We start from the raw sequence: 24,804 nt of genomic DNA, 5'->3' as shown, positions 1-24,804 counted from the left end.
TGAGGTACTTTTTTCTTCTTTTTTAATCAGTTTGAAATTAAAAACTTGCTCTCTCCAGAAACAGGAATGATGTTGATGCTGCTGCAGCTGTTTTCATTTTGTGCTTATTGAGCAGCGATTGCTGTTGCAGACTTAAGACTTGCTCCTGGACTTAACAGTGGTTTTAAAGGAAGGCTAGCTTCTGACCTGATGATGCTGCTGGTTCCTCTTTGGGTTCTAGTGGCGAGTGATGTTCTGTTATCTATCACCATGTCATGGCATTACCTGCTGCAGGAATTGGACATGTATTCCTGAATTAATCTCAAGTATATATGCCTTTGTTTCCTTGTGTAGTCAATTTTTCTCCTCATATCTAGATGATTTTGATCATTCAGACATACTGCTTACTCTGCATACAAACTTAGTTTGTGTCATTATACTGGGCTGTCTTTGCCTCATGAGAACTGGGGTGGAAGGTGGGCGAAACCCATTCCATGAAGCTCTCTACGCACTGTACTTAAGCTAATCTGAAGGCCATATGACGTTTGGAGGTCTGTAGCGATTGACTGCAGAAAGTTGGAGACCTCAGCATCCACTGATACCGCTCCGTCATTTTACGTGGCCTACCACTTGGTGGCTGAGTTGCTGTCATTCCCAATCACTTCCACTTTGTTATAATACCACTGACAGTTGACTGTGGAATATTTAGAAGCAAGGAAATTTCACCACTGGACTTGTTGCACAGGTGGCATCCTATCACAGTACCACACTGGAATTCACTGAGCTTGTATTCTTTCACAAATGTTTGTAGAAACAGTCTGCATGCCTAGGTGCTTGATTTTATACACCTGTGGCCATGGAAGTGATTGGAACGACTGATTTCAATTATTTGGATGGGTGAGTGAATACTTTCAGCAATATAGTGTAAATTCACACCATCGCATCTACCACTGTAAATTATGTAACCCAAAATCAACAGGAAGCCACTGTCCTGTCAGTCCTTAATTATTCACTACCACTGCAGCTAATTGGTAAATTGCTCTCTTGCTTAAGCCAGTTGGAAGAGGATCAAAAACATCTTTCTACCAGAAAGCTTTAGGTGCAGTTGATTGCTCTTTTGTTACAGAAATGTCCAGTTCTGATTAAACTGCCACGTTAGCTTTAATCACTCTGATCTCTGAACTCTAACCACCACTGTTTACTAGCTTGCATCCCTTCAACTAAACCATCACTAACTACTGCCTCTTAGAACATGGAATCTGGCCAATGCACTGGCTCTGCAATGTTAGGAAACACACATTAATTACAGACACCATTATATCATTTTTTGGTAACACTCTCCAAAGTGGTGCCCGTGTCTTCTTTCATCCTCCTGAACTGGATTATCTCACCTCACTTTCCTGTGCATGATTAAAGGAAGAAAGTACGGGAGAATTTTCTTTCCATTTTCACGTCAAATCACCCATGACATGAGAGGACAGCTAATGAATAGAAACAGTCATTAGAATGCAGGTGTGATCATTAAAACCCAGTGAGTATATTAACTGGTGTCCAGCAGTGACGCCCAGCATGAGTTTGTCCAGTATGTAGATGATTCATCCACATACAGCACTATAATGAAACAGGTTACATAAACTTCACAGGTATTTAATTCCTCTTAAAGTATCATGGCTTCCTCTGCTGCCAGCATGCTGTGTAATTATCTGCCATGCGGCGTTGTGACTTATTGGACTGCATCAATACGGCACATCAATACTGCTCCCACTCCTCAGACGGTAGGGTACATCGATACAGCGCTGTTTAACCCTCCTGGGGCGTCAGACGGATGCTGTTATTGACCACATGATGTTTGGAAGATGCTAGAGCATTAAAATAAAGCAGGTAGTAAAAACAATGTAGAGGAGACAATTTAAGTACAGTGCTGTGAAAGAAAAGCTCCCTTCCTGATTTAATACAAAAGTCAGTTTTTAAATGATGGTTTCATTTTTTATGGGAAAAAGCCATCCAAACCTACCTGACCCCAGCAACAACTGCAAGCAAGCATTTGTGATAACTGGCAATAAGTCTTTTACATCACTGTGGAGGAATTTTGGCCCACTCTTCTTTGCAGAATTGTTTTAAATTCTGCCACATTGGAGGGTTTTCCAGCATGAATGGCCTGTTTAAATAACCTTGTAAAGCAGATGGATACGCCCGTTTCCGTGTTTCTCACTGGCAAAGCCATCTTGCAAAGCTCCTGTCTGAACCGTTTGGGCCCGGTTAGAAAGTGACAGGACCAATCAGCATCAAGGGGCAGAACTTTTGGGCTCCGCGGAGTCATGACGTAACCAAGCTGCAACAAGAGGCCGGTGCAATAATGGTGAAAGACATTAGCGTAGATGCTGCAAAAGTGCAAGTTTTATCAGAACTTGAAGACATTTCTTTGTGAAAAGCAGAACAAAGAACAGCAGTGAGTTGTTTTCTTTTCAAAAACAACAAAAGTTGTGTACTGACATGTCTACAGTCGCCATGGTTCACGGTGTTATGCAGTTCTCTATGGAGTAAGTCTGCAGCCATAGACTGCAGCTCGGCAGCAGCTACATCACATGTTTTGTTGCTCTGATTGGCCCGTAGAGATTTGACAGACAGAACGTTCATCCACTCACCCTTCATATTTTTTTTAAATGCTCTGCCCTTTCCCAAACGCTGTCTATGAGTGGTTTTCCCAGATGGATGTGTGAAAAAAATCCATCTGGCGTGCCAGTTTACTGTTTAAGATCATGCCACGGCATCTCAATCAGATTTAAGCCAGACTCTGACCAGGCCACTCCAAAACCCTCATTTTAGGCCAGTCAGAGGTGGACTTGCTGGTATGTTTCAGATCATTGTCCTGCTGCAATCCCAAGTGTGCTTGCCACTTGGGTTTTGCAGCAGGTGCTTCAGGATTTTCTGGTAGAGAGCTGAACTCATGGCTCCATCAATTACAGCAAGTGGTCCAGGTTTTGAAGCAGCAATGGAGCCCCAGACCATCACACTACCACCACAATGTTTGACTGTTGGAAATGAGTTGTTAATTTTACTCCAGATGTAAAATTTAATTTTTCATTTTTTGTCATCAGTCATCAGATTATTTTCCAAAAAATTTTAGAGATTTTTTTCTTTTTTTTTCCTTTTCTGTCAAATGTGAGACGAGCCTTTGTGTTCTCTATGGTCAACATTGGTTTTGGCCTTAGAACTCATGGATGCCATTACTGCCCAGTCTCTTTGTTATTGTTAAATCGTGGTCACTGAATCTAAGTAAAATGAGGCCTTAAGGTGACTTTCGCACTCGGGGCCTGGCCCTAGATCCGAGTGGACTTTATCCCAAAGTCTGGTTCATTTTGGTCAGTGTGAATGCAAACGGATGCACCTGGGAACTGGGCCGGGGCACTCTTAGAGAGGTGATCCCCAATCCAGGGGACTCTGGCATGGTTCGGGTGAGATGCTAATGCAATCACACCTGGATATAGAGTACAGTGTTGTTTCAGCTATATGATGGCACCGTATAAACTTAACATCTCTCCACAGCAGTAGTGTGCACAGACTTTTTCAAGGGCAGAGGCGAAAAGATAAAAAGGGCACATAAAGCGCATTCTCGCCACTGAAGAGGGCACTAAGTTTGGCGTGTTTTCGAGGGCACTTTAGACATGTTTATATGTTCTACAAATGGCACATTATATAGCCTTAAAACAGACTAACTAGACAGACTACTCAAGTTAGTTTGTAGTTAGGATCAGCATCCACAAAAACTGTGTAGATTCAACGTTGGACTGTGAAGAACACACAGAAATAAATAAATAAATCCCTAGGGGGTCTTGGGGTCTTCCCCAGAACATTCTCAATTAAGTAGATGCCATTTCCTGTATTCACATGCATTTTAAAACCATATTAACACCAGATAATCCAAACTGGTTCTGTGAGATATAGTTCTGGCTCAATATAGATCAAAAAAGGGCCCAACATAAAAGTCATTGCAACAGTAATGTTTCACAGTATTTCTTGGTCCTAATGGTCTTCTGGAGTTTAGTGTGTTTTTTCCACCCAAGAGGGCACTTCAACAAGCATTTTGGCTCCAAAGAGGACACTCTAGCATGTGTTTTGGCTCCCAAGAGGGCATTTTAACATGCATTTTGGCTCCCAAGAGGGCACTTTAGCGCGCATTTTTCAACAATTGGGCCATTGGGGGGGGGGCTGGTTGTGGCTAGTGAAATTGAACTCATTTTCCCAAAAAATGTTTTTACCACAATCATAGTTAATGATTTAACAAGAGGGGTAATTACTTTTACACATAGATGCCTTTATGCTTTAATACATGAAATCAGTGTTTAAAGACTGCATTTTGCATTTACTGCAAAATACTAAGATTTTTTTGATTATCTCAAACATTAAAGTGTGACAGATATGCAACAAAATAAGAAATTGGGGCAAATATATTTCTCTTCGGTATATTTTTCTGCCTTTACACCAATCATCCCTTCTCTTCGTCTCTGCAGGCTCTTCAGGAGGCCATGATGAGCATGCTGTGGTGTTCAGGGAAGGGCGACGTTATCGATGACTGGTGTCGGTGTGATTCCAGCGCTTTTGGCACAGACGGACTGCCCACCTGTGCCCCACTTCCTCAACCAATGTAAGTAACTCGGAATAACATTACCTCTCTGCAGACATCACTCGAAAATGGGCTGAGGAAGAAACCATCCATCATTATGCTGGCAGACCTCTGAGTCCTGCTTCAGTGGGTTTGTATAACGTGCCTTCAGGATCCATGCGTACACAGAACATTGTTACAGCTTATAATTACAGCCAGGGTTGTGTTTCACACTTAGATAGACCTGCACACATATCAGTGTGGATGCCCACAACAGAGATTTGCTTCAGACCATTTTCAACCATGCCAAGAAAGTATATACAGCTTCACACAATACTGTGTGAGTTATTAGAAACTACAAACTTATCTATGGTGTTAGCACCCTGGGCACAGAAAGGTACAACTACAACAGAGCAGATGGATGGAAAACAGACGGAGCAGCAACCAAGGAAGATGAAATTGCAGCCAAGCTATCTCACCCCAGACTTTCTGAGGCCTTTCCTCGCCCCTTGCAGGAGGCTGAGGCTAATTTGGACCAAAACCTCCAGCCACAAGAACAGTTTCTACCACTCTGCTGTCAGCATCATGAACAGTACTCCAGCCCTCACCCACCAGACTTTCACTGAGCCCCAGAACCAGCAGACAAGATAATGCATGTTTAAACAGACTTCACCGCCCCTTAATATCTTTATTGGCCTCTTGATATTTGTGTTATTTCTCCGTATTACTTTGCACCAAACACTAGGCATGTTTACATGGACCACTTGTAATCGGAATAAATGCCTGATCGGAATGAAAATGCTTCATATACACACTCCATTTGGAATGAAATTTTCCAATCTGGCGCATTCAGAATGGAATTTCATTCCGCATGAGAGGGGTGGTTTATGTCGATCTTCATTCGGATCAGCATCCATGGAAACACTTGATCTGATCACCTCCCCCTGTTTGGGGCGTTTTTGTCTTACTGCGCATGTCTGCCCCACGTGACATGCTTCGTTATTCTCCTCCTTTGAATGGATTACAGCAGAAGCCTATGTACCGCTGAGCTGCTTTAACAGGGGAAGCATCTGAAACATCAGAACTGTCTGCAGCACATGATAAAGGTCTTTTTCTAAGTACAATAATGTAGAAATAAAGATAATATAATGTACGAACACGAGTGAGTATACGAGCCAATATTTTCAGGTGGGGATGGGTTGAAAAAACAAGTGAGTGACCTAATGGTGTAAAGCAGGGTTCCTAACTTTTATTCCAAAATATTTCAAGATCAGAAAGCCAAGGGCCAGACATTGGATTTTTTCCACTTATTACACCATTAAAATGTCTTGGATGTACGAAGATATAATCTAAACAGGACAGGCATATCACGTAGCTTTTTTTACATTTTTAAATGTTTTTAGACTCAGAGCTACAAATCCTCACCTACTGAGTGAAAACTTGACTTTAGGGCACGTTTGAGCCCTACAGTCGTTCTTCTGCATATCCATCAGAATCCCCCTTATACCCCTGCATGTGTCAAGAACTGACTCATCTCTGTCAGTAATTTTGGATGCCTTTTAGTGCTTCACCAAGTCATAGGACAGCCTGTGTACAGATTAGGATTACATTTTTAGTTTTAAAGAATTTGTTTTCACAGTTATGAGAGGAATTTTTACCATTTGATGAGATAGAGTTAAATACACCACAGGATTTATAAGCGATGCCCCATTTAACGTAAGTGATCGAGACCATAATTGCACTACTTGTTGACATAAAATTAAATCGTATGTAAATAAATGTTGTTGATATTAGTTTGGCATTACATATTTATATAATGAGGGGTTAAATCAGGTTGACACTGAACTGAATCACTCACCAAAGCGAGATACGATGTCTGCGTTTGTGGCTGATGGACTGTTACACAGGAAAAGTATTTGCTATCCTGAGAGCAGCTCTTTTAATCACCCCCAGAGATAGAAGTTTGGTTTTAAAAGGCAAAAACCTCTGGTTCTGATATTTGTTAAGGCCTAGAGATGCATAAAACTAGTCAGAGCTGCAGACGGGACTGGACTCTAGAGAGCGAATTGCAGCTGTGCACGGCGGTTAAATTCTTCATCTTAGAAAAACAATAAAAATCATGCAGTCTGTATCAGCCTATTTTTGGACAGCATGTTTGCAGAGCTGAGAGGATGTGCTGCCATGCGTCTTTTTATGATGTTCCTCCCTGCTCTAAAGAGAGTTCAATACATAGGCTATTTAAATCATGTATGTACGACCTTTTTTGCTATGATTATAGGTAGATCGAGATAAGTGAGTGGAAATTTGTATTTTAAATATGTAAATATTGAAAAATAACATTAAGAAATATCAATCTTTTTCCCCAAACGTCTCACGGGCCAGATGACACCTGCTGGCACCGGACCTGGCCCACTAGCCGTCATTTGAGGATGGCTAGTGTAAGTCAGGCGGTTTGTTCATGGGTGCAGAAGAAGAAATTCTCCTTCTACGGCAAATTGTCTGTAGATTTAACCGGTGGGACGATAAGGTGCATGTCAGAACATTTGTATTCAGATCAGATTGAGATGCCTGGGCACACGGGTGTGAATTGGATTGTATCTCTAATGTACATGTGTACAGAGACGTTTTCATCTCTGACCAGAATGAATTTAATCGGATCTTGAAAAAAAGGTTCATGTAACCGCAGCTACTGAGTCAAATTTCTCGAATGTGAAAACGTTGTTGGCAATAAAACCTAATTCTGATGATAGATGGTAAATGATTTTTTCCTCCTCTCTTTCTTTGGTTGAGCTGATCAATTAAAAGAGCTGCTTTATTGCTTTGTTGTCAAGAAAAGTCATCAATATCACATCTTATTGCCACATATCTACAGACAGTAAGACTGAAAAGGGTCATGAGGGGATAGGATTTTTTTTTTTTGCTGCTGACAGACATGTTTGTCTCACTACAGAGTTTGTTTTCATTAGGCAGAAGTTTTGTGAAACAGGGCGGGTAATGTCCTGCTGTCAATTACAGTAATGACAGCAGTTTATTTACACCATCCTTCACTCAGAGTTGTCTTCCATCTCTGTCGTTCTGTTGCCAGGCTGAAACTGTCTTACACCTACGAGCCCAGCAGCTCATTGGTCATCATGGAGTGGAACCACACGGAGCCACCAATCGGCGTGCGGATTGTCGACTACCTCATCAGCCAGGAGAAGGTGACAGAGAGGAGCGACCACTCCAAAGTTGAGACAGGTGCGTCGATTCAAATGAGCCCACATGAAGACTTTTTAAGGAAGGAGGATGTTGACAGACAACCACGATGCCAGTTTTAATGGTGGTTTCTTAAATATACATGTTGTGAAGTCTTTTTATAGTCACAGGATTGGACTGACCTAGCGCAGGAGGATGTGTTTTTGTTCTCCGGCCTGTTGCTAGTCTCTCTCCTGTTGTGTTTACTGAGCCAGCATGAGAGCCTGTTGATGTTTGGGATGTGTGCAGCTTTGAGATGGGTAATGAGTCAGTCTGCTGGCTTCAGTTTGTATGGGCAGCTGTTGGCCAGTGTTCATTATTTGTGCTGGCTTAAACCTTAAACCCCAAATTTGTCAGCACCATGTGGCCGCATGAGCCTAATGTGTTTTATCTCAGCTACCACCTGGAAGAAATCCCTGTCCAAGCATGCAGCAGGAGGTTTTTATTTCGCTGTTAAAAGCTCTCTCCTTGACATCCATGTCTTTTCTCATGAGGATGTCTTTTAGTTCGGGAAAACTACACAAAAGTAGAAGGAAATTACAACAACATTGATGGTTGAGCCAAAAGAGGCAGAATCAGTGATACAGTGCTTTTAAAAAACATTCAACCCCATGGGAAGTTTTACCCTTTTACTGGCTTACAAATAATTTGTGGTCAATAATATAACATGATATATATATAAATTAAAAGTTACTGTATGGATATTCACCCCCTTTAAAGTGACTGGCCTAATTCAACATTGGTCCAGCCAGTTATTGCTAGTAGACTTACAGTTAGTGAAACTGGGATCACCTGAGTGCAGTGAATGTGTCAAAAGTGATTAAAGACACCTGTGTCTGGAAGGTCCAGTCTGGTTAGTCAGTATTCATGGCTACCATTCCACCATGAGTACAAAAGAACACTCCCAGGAACTCAGAGAAAAAGTTATTGAAAATTATAAGTCAGAGGATGGGTGGAAAAAAGTTCCAAAGCACTGAACATCCTCCAGAGTTCAGTTAGGTGGCTTTCACACTAGGGGCCTGGTCCCGGATCCAAGTGCATTTGAGCCCAAAGTCCAGTTCGTTTTGGTAGTGTGAATGCAAACAAACCACCCCGGGCACTGGGCCCGGGCCCACTTGGGGAGGTGGTCTTGGGGGCGATTCAAGTGGACTCTGGCACGGTTCGGATGAGATGTGAATGCAACCACGCTCGGATACGGGACTGAGCGTCATATCAGCTTTATGACATCATCGTAAAAACTAAACAACTTTCAACAGCGCGGCAGTTTATTCACATTTTTCCTCAATAAAAAGCAGAAATTATCAGAATCCATTCAATAAATGGTCTGTTGTGACTCACCTTACAGATGAACACAAGTTGGAGTCAGTGAGGGGAGGTGCAAAGGCGATAAAAGTCTCTTGTCACCTCAAAAACTGCTGTATCTGCACAGCGTGAGCCCATTTAATCCTCTGAGCTGTAGTAGATTTGCAGATATGAAGAGCAAAGTTGCTGGCATCTTAAAAGTGATTTTAATCCTCCAAGGCTGCAGGATGGACTTTTTGTTGGGTCAAAACAAAAATAATCTTCACTCAGGTCATGACCCCAGTGGTTGCCATGGTAGCTTCTTCTTCTTTCTCCTTCTTTGTGGGTTTGTAAACCAGCTACGTGCATTCCACCACCTGCTGTTTCAGGCTGGGGGGGCTTCTTGGCAGCTGGCCATGGAAGGCTTGTAAAGGTGGAGGCCAAGATGAATGCAGGTATACAGTCATGTAGCATCCAACATGATCCAGCTAAAGCTACACAGAAATGCTTTAAAGACAACAAGGTGAATGTTCTGGAGTGACTGAGTCAAAGCCCAGACCTCAATCCAAGAGAGAACTTGTGGCTGGACTTGAAAAGGGCTGTTCATACCTGATCCCTGTGCAACTTGACAGAGCTTGAGTAGTTTTGCAAAGAAGAAGAGGGTGAATATTTATGCAGTTACTTATTTTACATTACATATTTTTGTTTAATTAACATTACTTTGTGGACAAAAGGTCTTTTTTGTTATAAAGAACCCTGATTGATTCATGACATCAGTTTAAGGGTAAAACATCCAAGGGGGTGAATACTTTTTTTGCCGCCATATTGCCTACTTAAAATGTATTACTGCATTTATCCGCATTATACATCATGTTTAGAGCAGCACTTGGAAAGGGATGCGTCCTTTTTAGTCCATCTTCAGTTGTCATTTTGAACATCTCGAACATCCATGCAGTGTGAGCACAGCTGCATTTCCTTATCACCATGGAGACATTTCTCAGCTTTACAGCCTCACCTCACACCTTGTGTGAGCATAGGTGAAGGACTCAGAGGGACCCTGTTTGCTGTGAAACTGTTTCAGCTGTAGTTTTAAAGACCTCCACAAGATGGTGTCCATTAGCAATGCAAGAACAAAGGAGCTGAAGTATTTTGGACAGTTTTTGGGTCTCTGCATTCACTGAAGGCTCTTCCTACACTCTGTTTTGGTAGAAAATGTGGCTTTGTGCTGTGTTCTTATCACCATCATACCTAAATACATAGCTGTGAGTGCTTTCAGTGCTGCAACAAAAGGGGCTAGGCAATTTATCACACTAGTGATGATAAATATGCTGTATGAGAGCAGTACAGTCATTTCAATCTGCTTTTTTATCTCACTAATTGACATCAGATCCATTCACAATAGTCTCAAATTGAGCAGTTAAAGCCTTTTTTCCCAACATGTCTTTTAGTGCATATTGTCGTGGCATTTCTGTTCCTTAATGTTTCACATTTCCATACATCTGCTAATTAAAGTATGTTTTGTTTTCTCATGTTTTCTCTAAAAAAGGAGATTATATAAGCATCCTGAGAGGCAGCAGGAGTGCTTGTAGCTCCATCCTCCATAATAGTGGATGCTGCTTATCTGGGCGGACCGATACAAGTGAAACCTGACAAAACAGGAGCAGTTTATTTTAGCAGTAATGACCCAATCCATAATGGAGACTGTTACATTTCCCTGTGAGTACCTGAGTCTGCAGTAGCATGATGAGAGAATACAATGAATTAGTCGCAGCAGTGAGGATCATTAATCAACGCAGCATGTTCAGACGAGAGCAGGTGTCTCTATGGGGGTAAATATGAGCTATATGTTCACAGGTAAGCCCTAACTTCTTCCTGTGAAGAGAGACTAAGATTTAACATTAAAGGAGAATGTGCAGATCAAACCTCTCCCTCACTAAAGTCAGAGTCAGGGGGTGCATGGGTAGCTGTAGCCTGGTGGAAAAATTGTATGCTTTTTAGTTGAGTATTGGTGATTTGATCCAAGCTCCTGCTTTACAGGTGTTTTTGGGAAGACAATGAACCCCAGATGGCTTGAATGGGAGTAGTTATTACCGGCTGATTCTAGATATAGCATCCTTTGCAAACAAGGTGTGATTGTGTGTGAGAAGGTGAATGTGACATGCAGTAAAAAAAAAGGCTTTAGTCATTGTTTACTGTGATTAATACATACATATGATTTTTTTTCATTTGTCCCTATAGTCCCATAACAACTTTTAATTCAAGGGGCAGTACTGCAGCAAACATGTCCTGAAGAAAACGATGTCTAGAGCTTGGCTGTGCACCACAGGGTTAATGTTTTTCAAGCTTTTTACGACAAAAAGTCCAGACAAGACACAATGGTTAAAAATTAATTTTGGGCTCAGAGGGCTAACAGAAACATCAGTCTGCTCTGTGCTTCACTTCACTGATAAACATGCTTCTTTTTCTTCCACCTGTGCATACAGCAGTTGCACACCGAGCTTCCTTGTTCCTCACTGCACTTTCTTACAGTGTGCGTTTAGAGTGGAGCAGGTTGACCGCTTTGCTTTTCTCACTTGTCACTTCAAAAAAATATATCTAAGAAAAAACAGTAATATGATGTTTGGTAAATAAACTGCTTGGGAATCTAACACTCATTTTTGCACAAATTTGGGTATCTAGAGTCAAAGTCCAAAAAGTCAAAGTCATCTTTATTGTCAGTTTCAGCCATATGTATCAGACATACAGAGGAATTGAAAAAGATGTTTCTCTCTGGCCCACAGTGCAGAAAAGTATAAACATAAGTTAAAATAAGCATAGAAAAATATAAATATAAGTTAAAACAAACATAGAACTACTATAAAGTATACAAAATTACAAAATATATACAATGGCACTTATTTAGAGTGCTATCACATATTTGTGGAGAAAAAAAAACTCTATTCATATTCCTATGATTCTCAAAAAATTAAATCCATTGCAGTATCTGGGTCATTATAATAATACCTGCCCTTCACCTAGTACACAGGTGTCAAACTCAAGGTCCAGGGGCCAAATCCGGCCCGTGAATTGATTATATCCGGCCCGCAAGATCATATTATATTTGTATTATTACTTGCCCACCAGTATGAGGAGTGTAGGTTTCCTCCAGTAAAATAATGTAAACTTCAGCTTGATTTTTTTTAAATATCCTTGTTTAGCCATAAAAAAATGAAAAAAACAAAACAAAACGTAGAGTAAGAAAGATTTCATAAAAGTCAAGAATGTGGGGGAAGAAATTAATTTGTTTTTTTATTTCATATTTTCAATTTTGCATCTCAAGATTATGACTCAAACTTATGATTTTGACTTTTGATTTCATACTTTGACCTTTGCAACTCATAATTTGGACTTTATGTGTCACATTTTTATCTTTTACATTCCCAATTTTAAATATTAAGTCACATTTTGACCTTTTCAACAACTTTGGCTTTTTAATCCCATATGTTGACTTTTAAACACATGATATCATTTTTTTTTCTCATATTTTGACATTTGGAATTCATAATTATCACTTTTTATATCATATTTCAACCTTTTACACTCCTAGTTTTGAATAAAAATCAAAATTTGTAACTTTTTTAGTCATCATTTTGAATTCAAGCTTATATTTTGACATTTTCAACTTCTTATTTTGTTTTTTCAATCCCACATTTTGAACTATCAGAATCACAATTTAAAATTTTAAGTCATATTTTGACTTTTAAACTCACGATTTCAAATTTGATCTTCTATTTTGACCTTTCAAACTTGTAATTTCAACTTTCTCCTCATATAATTGCTCTATAAAAACATTGTTTTTATATTTTTAATATTGTGTTCTAGTCTTTTGAACTAATAAATTGGAATTTTTATCTCAGATTTGAGCTTTTAAACTTATCATTTTTTTCTTTTCTGAATTTCCAAATGATTTATCATCAGCGCTGTCTTTTTCATATTTTATTACTGGTGAAAATGAGGTTGACAGTTATGGTTAAATGTTGACCCTGTTAGGCCCACAGGTTAGACCTAAATCCAGAATCCGGCCCCTGCCGTGATTGAGTTTGACACCCCTGACCTAGTATCTCTAAACATAAATCCCTATCCATAGCCATGGAAACACACAGATGCATGCATGCTGGCACACCCATGGAGAAGATAACCTGACACGCCTGATGGATTTGTTTCACATGTCCATCTGGAAAACCTCCCATAGACAGCGTTTGGGACAAGGAATTGGATGAACTTTCTGTCTGTCGTATCTTTATGGACCAATCAGAGCAACAAAACATGTGACGTAGCCATTACTGAGGTGTAAACTCCATAGAGAACTGCATAACGCAAACCATGGCGACTGTAGAATTACTTTAATTGTACCGGCCTCTTCTCGCTGCTTGCATACGTCACGACTGCCCCTTTTAACTGATTGGTTCTGTCACTTTCTAACCAGGCCCAGACGGTTTAGACGGGAGCTTTGCAAGATGGATTTGCCAGTGAGAAACATGGAAACAGGCAAATCCATCTGCTTTGCAAGGTGATGGAGGAGAGAGACGGAGCAAGAAGGAGAAGGAGCCGTTTGTGGAGATCTATGGGTGGAGATACCATTTGTCAGGAGACCTCACAAGGAGTGCAGATTCTGGACCATCAGATTGCATGTTTTTAGATTTTAGCAGACCACGAGTAAAGGATTGGATTTGCTTTCTTTCGCATTTTGTGGGAAGGTAGATGTTCAGAATGCCCAAATATATGTGCAGAAATACTATGATGGATCCCCTTAAAGAACATCAGCTTGGATCCTACTCTCTTAGAGCAAATTCACCATTCCCAAGCTAAATTACAGTTAAGAAGGCACATTTTCAGTCTCCAGTGGCGGTAAGCCATCCTGACTTTTAGAAAACTCACAATTTTGCCTCTGATTTAGATTAAAAGATGGAACATGTGCTGCTGGTGACCTTTGCCTTAAAGTTCACTCCCTACAGGAAGACAACAGCAGTTTAAATGCAGAGGAACCTTTTAGAGATCAACAATGAAATATCACTTAAATGCCAAAGACGACCTTAAAGTTTCTGTTTTGGAGTTTTGGCACATGATTTTCTCTGTAACCTTTAAAACAACTTATCTGTGTCAGCACCACCACCACCCCAGCGCTCCATAAAACTAATGTTTGTCTGGTCCTCTAATCTTCGCTGTCAGAGCGATAAACACAGAAGAAAATGCTTAAGAATTCAGCGTGACTTCTGTGGTGGAGAAAACATCTCCAGGCTGCAGTGCCTTGATATTATGTTTACTTAGACTCAAAGTTCAAACAAACTTCTTATCTGGCCACAAAGTCGATCTTTCCGGCATCAGAAAATGTTAAACTTTGGTAAAACATCATCAGATTTTGGAAAGAGTTAATCATGATCAGACATATTGGATGGAAAGCATAATAAACAGAAACATCTGCGTCTTAAGTTCACATCAAGTCATCACTGCTAAAATAACCTGCTGATGTCTCTGCAGTTATCTGTTAGCAGTCAGAGATGCTGTGAAATACTCCAATCAGATTAACCGACTTACTGTAAACGGGACGATCAAGATGCTCCAGCTAACCGGGAGCATGGACGTGTTTTTATGGAAATTAGCATCTGTGTTGGGCAGAAAACACAGGAATATTCCACTCATGACTATTTCATGTCGCTCTCAGTCTTTCCAGTCTCTGTTGCTCTGATGAATTTAGACAATGATTGTTTCCATGCTGTCACTTTCACCATCCTTATTACACTAATGGAGATTGTTTTGTAACATGCGAGGAAATGCCTAAACTCCCTCTTAGTTCCTCTAGCACTACACAAGGATAGGTGTTTCAATTTTCCAACATTTGCTAGCTGATTCCAGGTGTTAACAGGGTGGAAGAGGTGATCTTGGAGTGCTTTTGAAAGATAGCCTTTAACAAATTCATACAAACATAATTGAATGTATTTATGGGAGTTTTTGCTACATCAAGCCCCTTTTGGTTTATTCTCCACCAGTATAAATGTAGGCCATTGCACAAGCTCATTTAAAGCTCCTTTGTTGTGTTTTTTAAGCTGTTTTCTTTGATTAATGTAGCCTTTACAGCAGTGGGATTCAACCCTGCTCAACCAAAGAGCCAAATTGTTGAAAAATACCTTTGCAAGAGCCACAATGTAAGTGGTGACAAGTGGCAAAAATGGCTTGAAGTAGCAATAAAAATAAATTAAAGTTGGAAAAAATGGTCAAAATGAAGGAAAAATGGATGAAAAGGGGGGAAAATGGGGAGGAAAAAGTTGAAAAATGGTGAGAAGTTACAAACCATGAGTTACAGGTGGCAAAAATGGGCCAAAAGTGGCAAAAAAAAATGAGTGAAAAGTGATTAAAATGGCCAAAAAGCAGTCAAGATTGGCAAAAATGGGCAAACAAATAGGAAACAAGTGGTATGTAAATGCAAAATGTAGCTTAAATAGGAAAAAATGTGGCAAAATTTCAGCAAAAGAAGAGGCAAAAATTTGGGAATAAAGTAAACAAGTGGTATTTAATGGTAAAGATAGCTTATTTGGGTGAGAAGAGGCAAAAAATGGTTAAAAAAAACAGCAAAAATGGGATAATCACCCAGATCTAGAAACAGCTTGCACAGACAACTAAAGGAAACAGACCTATTACTAAGACTACAGGAATTATGACAATGGGCAAATTTGCCAAAATGTTGAAGTATCCCTTTAACTGGATAGAACCCAGCGTAGCGCCAGCGCTACGATTAGCATGTTCATTTTTGATTGGCGGTAGATTTGAAACCGGATAACATAGATCGACCATTCTTTTTGCATATAAAATCTGGGGAGTTTCACTAACATTTTACAAATTCACCATGTTTCAGAGTGCTTTTTCATTGCAGTGATGGGTTTGTAAAAATACACAATAAAGCATGCGTAAGCAAAATCTTTATAAACGAGACCACGGATATTTGCAGCACTTCCTACGTTGAAATAAACATAATCACGTTGTGGGCATGACCTGTCACATGATTCTTATGTGTCCCTACCCAACCCCCCCACCCACCCAACAGGAAGCGACATATTTTTCCAGGAGTTGTATTTTTTTTTCCACGTAATACACCAAAGAAATTAGCCTGCACACATACTCGCCCTCACTCTCATTTCACCCCTACTTTTTTACAAAAACACTCAGACACACAACCCACACACACCAGAGATCCATCACACACACCATTGACACTCTTCCACATATTTGTAGTTATAGATTTGCAAAAACATGGTCGTGCCAAACATTTTCACAGCTGGTGCGAGGCTTTCAAACTGATTACAGCGTGAAATGAAGAGTCCAACCACTCATCTGACTCGTATTTTTTACAGGTTACAAAATTGACTATATCTCAAAAATCAAGTCATGTACAGACTCCAAATACATTTCCTGTAGTTCCAAGGGATATTGTGTAACTTTTTTACATTTACAAATTTGAGGGAAACTGCAATTTCTGTAATTTGAAATATATGTGAATTTTTATTTTATTATTATTATATATATATTTTTTTTTTTTAGGTTTATTGCACTTTTAAGCAATTTATTGTAGTAGTTAGGACAAAAGTCAATACATATTATAAAAACTTGGGACATAAGGGTTATGCTGATGTAAAGCAAATGAAAATACTCCCAAAAATTGCACCACAGTTTGTTAAAATGTAAGAATATGACTTGCACGATGGTTGGTTTCAAAGGGTTAAAGTTGAGCTCACAAAGCATCTATAAAAGCTATCAAGCTAATGTTGGCTATGTAGCTGACATAGCTACATTGGGGATGCTCACAAAGCAGCTATAGAAGCCACATGGCTAACATTGGTTTTGTAGCTACGTAGCTTACATTGCTACATTAGCTACCTAAGCTAAGACAAGTGTGGTGAAATAGTTTGTCCGTATAGTGTATGTCAGAAGATTTTAATATGCTTAAACTTGGAGTCTCCAATGGGCCACGTTGCCTCAGGAATCTTTAATTTCCCTGGTTGAAGGGCATCCAGCGCTGGTTGGTGTCCTGGATTAAAGACAGAAAAGAAGAATGTTTCATCTGAGCTCCCCACCTTCAGTACCCGTCTTTATCAGATGATTGATGACTAAGCAGAGCCACCCTGGTGGGAACATACAGACGAGGGCTGCTGGGCATAGATGTGTTGAGTTAAGAGAAAGTGTTGAGAGAGGAGCGTAGGGGAGTTAAAGACCACCATGGAGAGAGGAGAAGTGCAGAACAGAGAGAAGGAAACAGAAAGACTGGAGAAGAGAGCTGAAAAAGATGGAAAGATCTGGAAGCCGAATGTGCAGTGTGGTTTTGATTTCAGCTGTCAGTCCATGTCCTTTAAAAGAATCGGTCTCACATGAGCTGATGAGCAGTCCTCCACAGATCTCCTTTTGGCTGCGTCAATTTGCTTTTCCTCCACCACTTCTTCATCCCCTGTTCCTCCTCTCCATCACATCTCCTCTCAAAAATTCTCTTCGTCCTTTTTTAATCTTCTCTCTAGTCTGCCCTCCCTCGGGCCTCTTCTCTCGTCTCTCTTCTTCTTTCTCTCCAATCTTTTCTTTTACTCCTTTCACTCCATGATTATATTTTCATTTGGTGCCTTCTGAGTCATTTTGGTTTGTTGTTTCTCATCCACCTGCAAGGTTATGTATCTATCATCCATTTTTTAAATGCGTAGGGGTTGTTTTAGTAATTCAGAGGCTCCATGAATGAATGAACAAAATATTTTAACAATGTATTTTCAGGTTACAAAGCCAGAGAACTACAGGAAATATCCAAATGTAAAATACAGATCCCAAGATAGCCAACAGTTCATCAACTCACAAGAGCATCATAACTCTAACTCAGCACGTCCTAATATTTTCAACTAGGTGGAACTTTTAGAAATAAATAAAGACATACATGCTCATTACACACACACCATATATATATGTATATATATATATATATATGTGTATATATATATATATATATATATATATATATATATATATATCTCCAAAGTATTCGCTCACCTGCCTGGACTTGCATAAAGTGATATCCCATTCTTAATCCATTGGGTTTAATATGATGTCGGTCCACCCTTTGCAGCTATAACAGCTTCAACTCTTCTGGGAAGGCTTTCCATAAGGTTTAGGAGTGTGTTTATGGGAATTTTTGACCATTCTTCCAGAAGCACATTTGTGAGGTCACACACTGATGTTGGACGAGAAGGCCTGGCTCTCAGTCTCCGTTCTAAATCATCCCAAAGGTGTTCCATGGGGTTGAGGTCAGGACTCTGTGCAGGCCAGTCAAGTTCATCCACACCAAACTCTCTCATCCATGTTTTTATGGACCTTGCTTTGTGCACTGGTGCACAGTCATGTTGGAACAGGAAGGGGCCATCCCCAAACTGTTCCCTCAAAGTTGGGAGCATGGAATTGTCCAAAATCTCTTGGTATACTGAAGCATTCAGAGTTCCTTTCACTGGAACTAAGGGGCCAAGCCCAGCCCCTGAAAAACAAGCCCACACCATAATCCCCCCTCCACCAAACTTTACACTTGGCAAAATGCAGTCAGACAAGTACCGTTGTCCTGGCAGCCGCCAAAACCAGACTCGTCCATCAGATTGCCAGATGGAGAAGCTTGATTTGTCACTCCAGAGAATGCGTCTCCACTGCTCTAGAGTCCACTGGCGGCGTGCTTTACACCACTGCATCCGACGCTTTGCATTGCACTTGGTGATGTATGGCTTGGATGCAGCTGCTCGGCCATGGAAACCCATTCCATGAAGCTCTCTACCACTGTTCTTGAGCTAATCTGAAGGCCACATGAAGTTTGGAGGTCTGTAGCGATTAATTCTGCAGAAAGTTGGTGACCTCTGCGCACTATGCGCCTCAGCATCCGCTGACCCTACTCCATCATTTTACGTGGCCTACCACTTCGTGGCTGAGTTGCTGTCATTCCCAATCACTTCCACTTTGTTATAATACCACTGACAGTTGACTGTGGAATATTCAGGAGCGAGGAAATTTCACCACTGGACTTGTTGCACAGGTGACATCCTATCACAGTACCGAGGTGGAATTCACTGAGCTCCTGAGAGCGACCCATTCCTTCACAAATGTTTGTAGAAACAGTCTGCATGCCTAGGTGTTTGATTTTATACACCTGTGGACATGGAAGTGACTGGAACACCTGATTTCAGTTATTTGGATGGGTGAGTGAATACTTTTGGCAATATAGTGTATGTTCTTTCGGATACTTATTGACTGTAGGTTTGAGTTTGGCTGGTTTGTTTCTATATTACTGCCCTGGGATTGGATTCAGCTCCTGCAGCAGTGTGCAACCCCCTGGACACCGTCCTAAACGGTGAGAAATGAGGGCCAGTAAAATGTCTATAAAAGGACAATGAATGCATGATGTATCAACCAGTTGTTAGCACCAACATTAGGATGCTTACCTTTAATTAATCTTTATCATTCACACTTGCACCACTGTGCTCTGAAACGCTTTGAAGCTACTTCAATATCTAATATAATTTCGTCCAAGAATTTAATCCCATGATAAATTCCAGTGGAAACAGGACATCCATTTACGGGAAAAGATCAGAACAGACACCACCGATCATCTGTGTGAGAAACAAAAATAATACCTTAAAGACCAAATGTCTTTTCTTAACTCTCTTTGAATGATCATTAGAAACAGATGTCAGAAAACCTCATTTTCTACTAAACATCCTCGTCGCTGTTGTTCAGAAACAGGACATACACTTGTTGACAGCTGCACAGTTGCATTTACTTCTTTTTTTCTCTTTTACTTCCTGGCTATGGTTATGTAATGTTAGATAAATCTACATACATTCAGCTGATGATTATAGAACCCAGGACTTGTCTAGATGTGGAGCTGACAACAGCTTGTTTGTGCAGTAATCTCTCCTTTAACAAGCTTCAGGCACACAAGGTGAGATCATTGTCGGCCCGCACATATTCACATGAATACACACGGACCCAGGCACATGTGTGCAAGCTTCATGGATAGGAAGTCTGCTTTAAGTCAAGGCACCACTTGTCTGGATCGGTCTCACTGTGAAAACAAACATCCCCTGGGCTGTAAGCAATCCAGTGATGTAACAGCTTTGATCACCCAGCGAGGGCAAGGTTTGCTCAAGGGTCAGTGGAACAAGGATTGCAATCAATAAACACATTACTCACCTATCTACATCACACATATGCATAGACAGAGATGACGAGGTTAATCGGAACATGTGAGTCTAATCCCAAAGCCAAACTAGGCTTAGCTTCCTTTTAGCACCAGTCACTTCCTCTGAACTGCCCCTGCTTGACCCTCCCACTTTCTCTAAACAACAGGGAGCAGTTGTCTTGAACCAGCGTCTTACAAACCTCGGCACTTTATTATTAACAAGTATCCAGCCCCATAACTCAGATCAGTGAGGGCCCTGAAGATCACCTTCAGTGGGCCCTTTATATACAGCAGTGTTACTCAACCCTGCTCAACCAAAGACCCAAATTGTTGAAAAATACCTTTACAGGAGCCACAATGTAAGTGGTGAAAAGGGCAATAACGGCTCAAAGTAGCAAAAAAAAAACTAGAAAAGCACTCAGAGAGCGCAGACCTCCACCATTAGCCCTATCTCCCAATAGAGAAGAATCCTTTAAAAACATCCCTGGATCCAGACAGTGATCCAGATCACTCCCAAAATCTAGTTAGCTGATTACTCCCTACCGTGGAAACACGGTGCGGCAAAGCATTGGCTTTGCTAGGTGTGGACTGTCATGGCGGAAGCACCCATGGTCTCATCGGTTGACTGAAAGTCATGGCAGAGGGTGAATATTCCTCTATTCCTCCCAGTATTGTGAGTATTCTCGCTACAATTCGCTGTCTTTCTCTCTGTTACGCCCCAACTCGTCTCCTCAACAGGGCGTGCATCTTTTAAACTCTATAAACTCAGAAACTTTAAATGGAAACACACCAAAAACATGCTGCTGGGATTGAAGTTACTCATGTCTGCCATCTCCTGGTGTAAAGTGGTAACAGCACAGACCTCCACCATGAGCCCTATCTCCCAATAGGAAAGAATCCTTAAAAAAATTCCTGGATCCAGATGGTGATCCGGATCAGTCCCAGATCTTATCAGTTCTTCCTTATGCTATTTCTGACATTTCCTGAAAATTTCATGAAAATCCGTCCATGACTTTTTGAGTTATGTTGCTACCAAACTAACAAACAAATGATCAAACAAACAAACCCACCTGATCACATAACCTCCTTTGCGGAGGTGATAAGTTAAAGGTGGCAAAAAAGTTTAAAATGTGGCCAAAAAAAAAAAAGGCAAAAAAATGAGAGAAAAAATGGGCAAAAAGCAGTCAAAAGTGGAAAAAATAGAAAAAAAAAACAGGAAACCAGTGGAATTTAATGGGAAAAGGTAGCTTAAATGGGCAACAAATTGTGAAAAAGGGCAAAAATGGAACAAGGGTGGCTAAAAGAAGTAGAAAAAATGGGCAAAAAAAGAGGAATCAAGTGGTATTTTACAGCAAAAGGTAGCCTAATTAGGTAAAAGGTGGTGAAAAATTGGTGAAAAGGGGCAAAAATGGTCTAAAAGTGGCAAAAATGGGGAAAAAGAGGAAATGAGTGGTAGTTAATGGTAAAAGATAGCTTAAATGAGCAAAAAGTGTCAAAAATGGTGAAAAAGTGGCATAAAGAAGTGGCAAAAATGGGCAAAAAAGTAGGAAGTAAAGATGCATTTAATGGCAAATATAGCTTAATTAGGTAAAAAGTGGCAAAAATTGTGAAAAGGGCCAAAATGGTAAAAAGGGGCCAAGAGAAGTTGCAAAAATGGGCAAAAAAAAAGAGGAAATGAGTGGTATTTAATGGCAAATGATAGCTTAAATGGGTGAAAAGTGGTGAAAAAAAGGGTGAAAAGGGGCAAAAATGGTCTAAAAGTGGCATTAATGTGACAAAAAATGAGAGAAAAGTAAGTAAAATGGGCAAAAAGCAGTCAATAGTGACAAAAATAGGGCAAAGAAATAGAAAACAAGTGATATCAAATGTCAAGAGGTAGCTCAAATGAGCAAAAAAATAAATGTGAAAAGGGGCAAAAAAAATGGAACAAGGGTTGCTAAAAGAAGTTGCAAAAATGGGCGAAAAAAGAGGAATCAAATGGTATTTAATAGCAAAAGGTCGCCTAAATGGACGAAAAGTGGTAAAAAATGGTGATAAGGGGCAAAAATGGGATAAATGTTGCAAAAAAAGGGGACAAAATAGGAAAAAAATGGGTATATAATGGCAAAAGGCAGCTTAAATGGGCAAAAAGTGTCAAAAGACGGTGATAAAGTTTCATAAAGAAGTGGCAAAAATGGGCAAAAAAGTAGGAAAAAGTGGTATTTAATGCAAATATAGCTTTATTGGTAAAAAGTGGCAAAAATTGTGAAAAGGGCCAAAATGGGATAAATGTGGCAAAAATGTGATAAGTGAGACAATTAAGTTTGACAATTAAAGCCTTCTGTAAAGATTTTGGAAACAAACTGATTAATGTGATTAATTTCTTAGGTCAAAGTGCATTTTTCTAAGGTTTTCTGGGGAAATAATGTTTCAAATTAAGATATAAAAGAGCCACAAATAATCACATAAGAGCCACATGTTGCTCAAGAGCCACATGTTGAGTATCACTGATATACAGTATCATTAGCCTCATAGCATAACCGCCTATGATAGGCAATATTTTAAGGTTGAGCAAGGTTAAGCATTTCCTCTGTTTCCTCTTTACAACCCAGAGGTGGCGGGACAGTACCACGACTTCAGACTTGGTGCATGCGCTCCCATTCTCTCTATGGCCCGGACCTCTGTTGAATGCAGGATGAGTTTGTACTTAGGTCAGACTTGATAAACCTCTGAGAAGGAGCCCAGTTCACCCCCTCTGCATGTCGAGCCTGATTAAGTCTAGCAGCTCCCCCCCTTTATCTGATCCAACTTACCACAGGTGGTCATCAGTTGACAGCTCTGCATTTCTCTTTACTCAGAGTTCAGGTCTGATGTTCGGACTGCAAAGTTCATCATTTCGCTCTTTGGCCTGCCACTTTTCTGCCACGTACACCTGTGAAGTATCTCATGGTTAAACCTTGTGTTGTCCATTAAATAACAATAAAATGCCTTAAATCAGGAATCCTGGCATTCCATGTCTCTCCATGTTGGCCAGCATTAGCTGTCATGTCTCCCCATGATGTCTTTTGGTTAAAACCTTCACCAATACCTCAACCAAGGCTTCCAAGACGGCTGTTTTTTCTCAAGCTCCATCTAATACGTGAGGAGATGCAAGTCAAAGCTTAATTCTTGTCTACAAGCTTCACTGAACATGATGCCTTCATACATGATGGCAAAAATAGATTAAATACACCTGTTAGAGTATTATGATAGCTGGTGAGTAGAATAACATAATACAGTTCTTCATTATGAATATGTGGTGGATGTCCAGTTGGATATTTCTCTTTTTGTTAAAGACTAGATAGGTCAGTAATGTTTAAAATGTAAAACCTAGCCAAGGTAGGGAGCATGAGTGATCCTGACTGAATGTAAAGTGAAGGCTCTGCTCTAAAGATGCTCCCTGGGTTAGTCAGCAGCATGATATGACGCTCCAGAGAGCACATTGCTAGAAACCGCCACATGGATAGATACATTTATGGCAATGTGTCGAAAATAATGAAATTATTTAAGAAGCAATTAATCCATAGTAGCATGAATCTGAATGTGAAGGTGCAACAAGTTTTATGTTATAAAGGAGGAGGCGAAGCTTTCCCAGCAGCAGTGTGGTGCATCAGCATTAATGTCAGCAGGGATTACTGAGAAGTATGTCTTATTTAGAAATACTGCTGTGTTCTGGTTTTGCTTTAGAAAAGCATGCATGCAAACTGAAAAGGAGGATTTTTGTAAACTATTCTAAAAAATTGACACTTAAATGTTTGCATAATGTGCACAAAATTTCTGCACCTGCAAAAAATGAATGTATTAAACTGGTATTTTTACACATTTCAAGTTAAGGAAACATTGTACCTTTTGCGATTTTGTAAATTGCAGCAGGCAATATTGCAATTTAACCTCCTAAGACCCTGCATGCACATATGAAGACATTACCTCCTGGCCTTCTGACAACATAAATGCAATTTTCTACTAGTAGAATTTTTGAAAACATTTTCTATACTGTCCATTGAAGTTTAAGTTATTCATTCGAAATACTGGGAAAATTTGTTATTAAATTTTCACAAATTTTAATTGTGAATTTTGTGAATCTATCTTGGAACATTTCCAGAATTTTCATGGAAAATTTTGGATATTTTTGAGAGCTTCTTTTGAAGTGTTTTGCACTGAAACTTCTGAATATTTGCATGAAAAATTAGGATTTTGGGGGGGATATTCAGAGGATTGTTTGAGGATTGTTACTTTGTGTAAATTCAGGAAATGCATTTATGATTTTTGGGAAATTTTATTTGACTTATTTGGGGAAACTGCATCAAAACTTTTAGGTATGCTCATGGATACTTGGGAAATTTATTTTTTTTTTGATTGGGGAAATTTGATTGGGAATTGGGAAACGAGGTGTCCTTTAAAATTTCTAGAATTTAATGGAATTTTTAGGGAATTGGTTGGCATATTTGGTGGAATTTTCCATCATTTT

The 24,804-nt window shown here is 40.0% G+C and overlaps 1 protein-coding gene across 5 annotated transcripts in view; it reads left to right on the top strand.

Annotated features, from left to right (window-relative positions):
- astn1 (astrotactin 1) overlaps positions 1-24,804 on the top strand; it is a 714,709-nt gene that overhangs the window by 627,283 nt on the left and 62,622 nt on the right. For all 5 annotated transcript variants that reach the window (XM_041803561.1, XM_041803558.1, XM_041803557.1 and 2 more), the window contains 2 exons: positions 4,491-4,624; positions 7,668-7,819. In XM_041803561.1, the coding sequence (XP_041659495.1) occupies positions 4,491-4,624; positions 7,668-7,819 (286 nt within the window). The remainder of the gene's footprint in view (positions 1-4,490; positions 4,625-7,667; positions 7,820-24,804) is intronic.

Source organism: Cheilinus undulatus, linkage group 13 (genome assembly GCF_018320785.1).
Source record: "Cheilinus undulatus linkage group 13, ASM1832078v1, whole genome shotgun sequence".
In the NCBI taxonomy this organism is placed as follows: Eukaryota; Metazoa; Chordata; class Actinopteri; order Labriformes; family Labridae; genus Cheilinus; species Cheilinus undulatus.
This window is presented reverse-complemented; position numbering and strand designations above follow the sequence as displayed.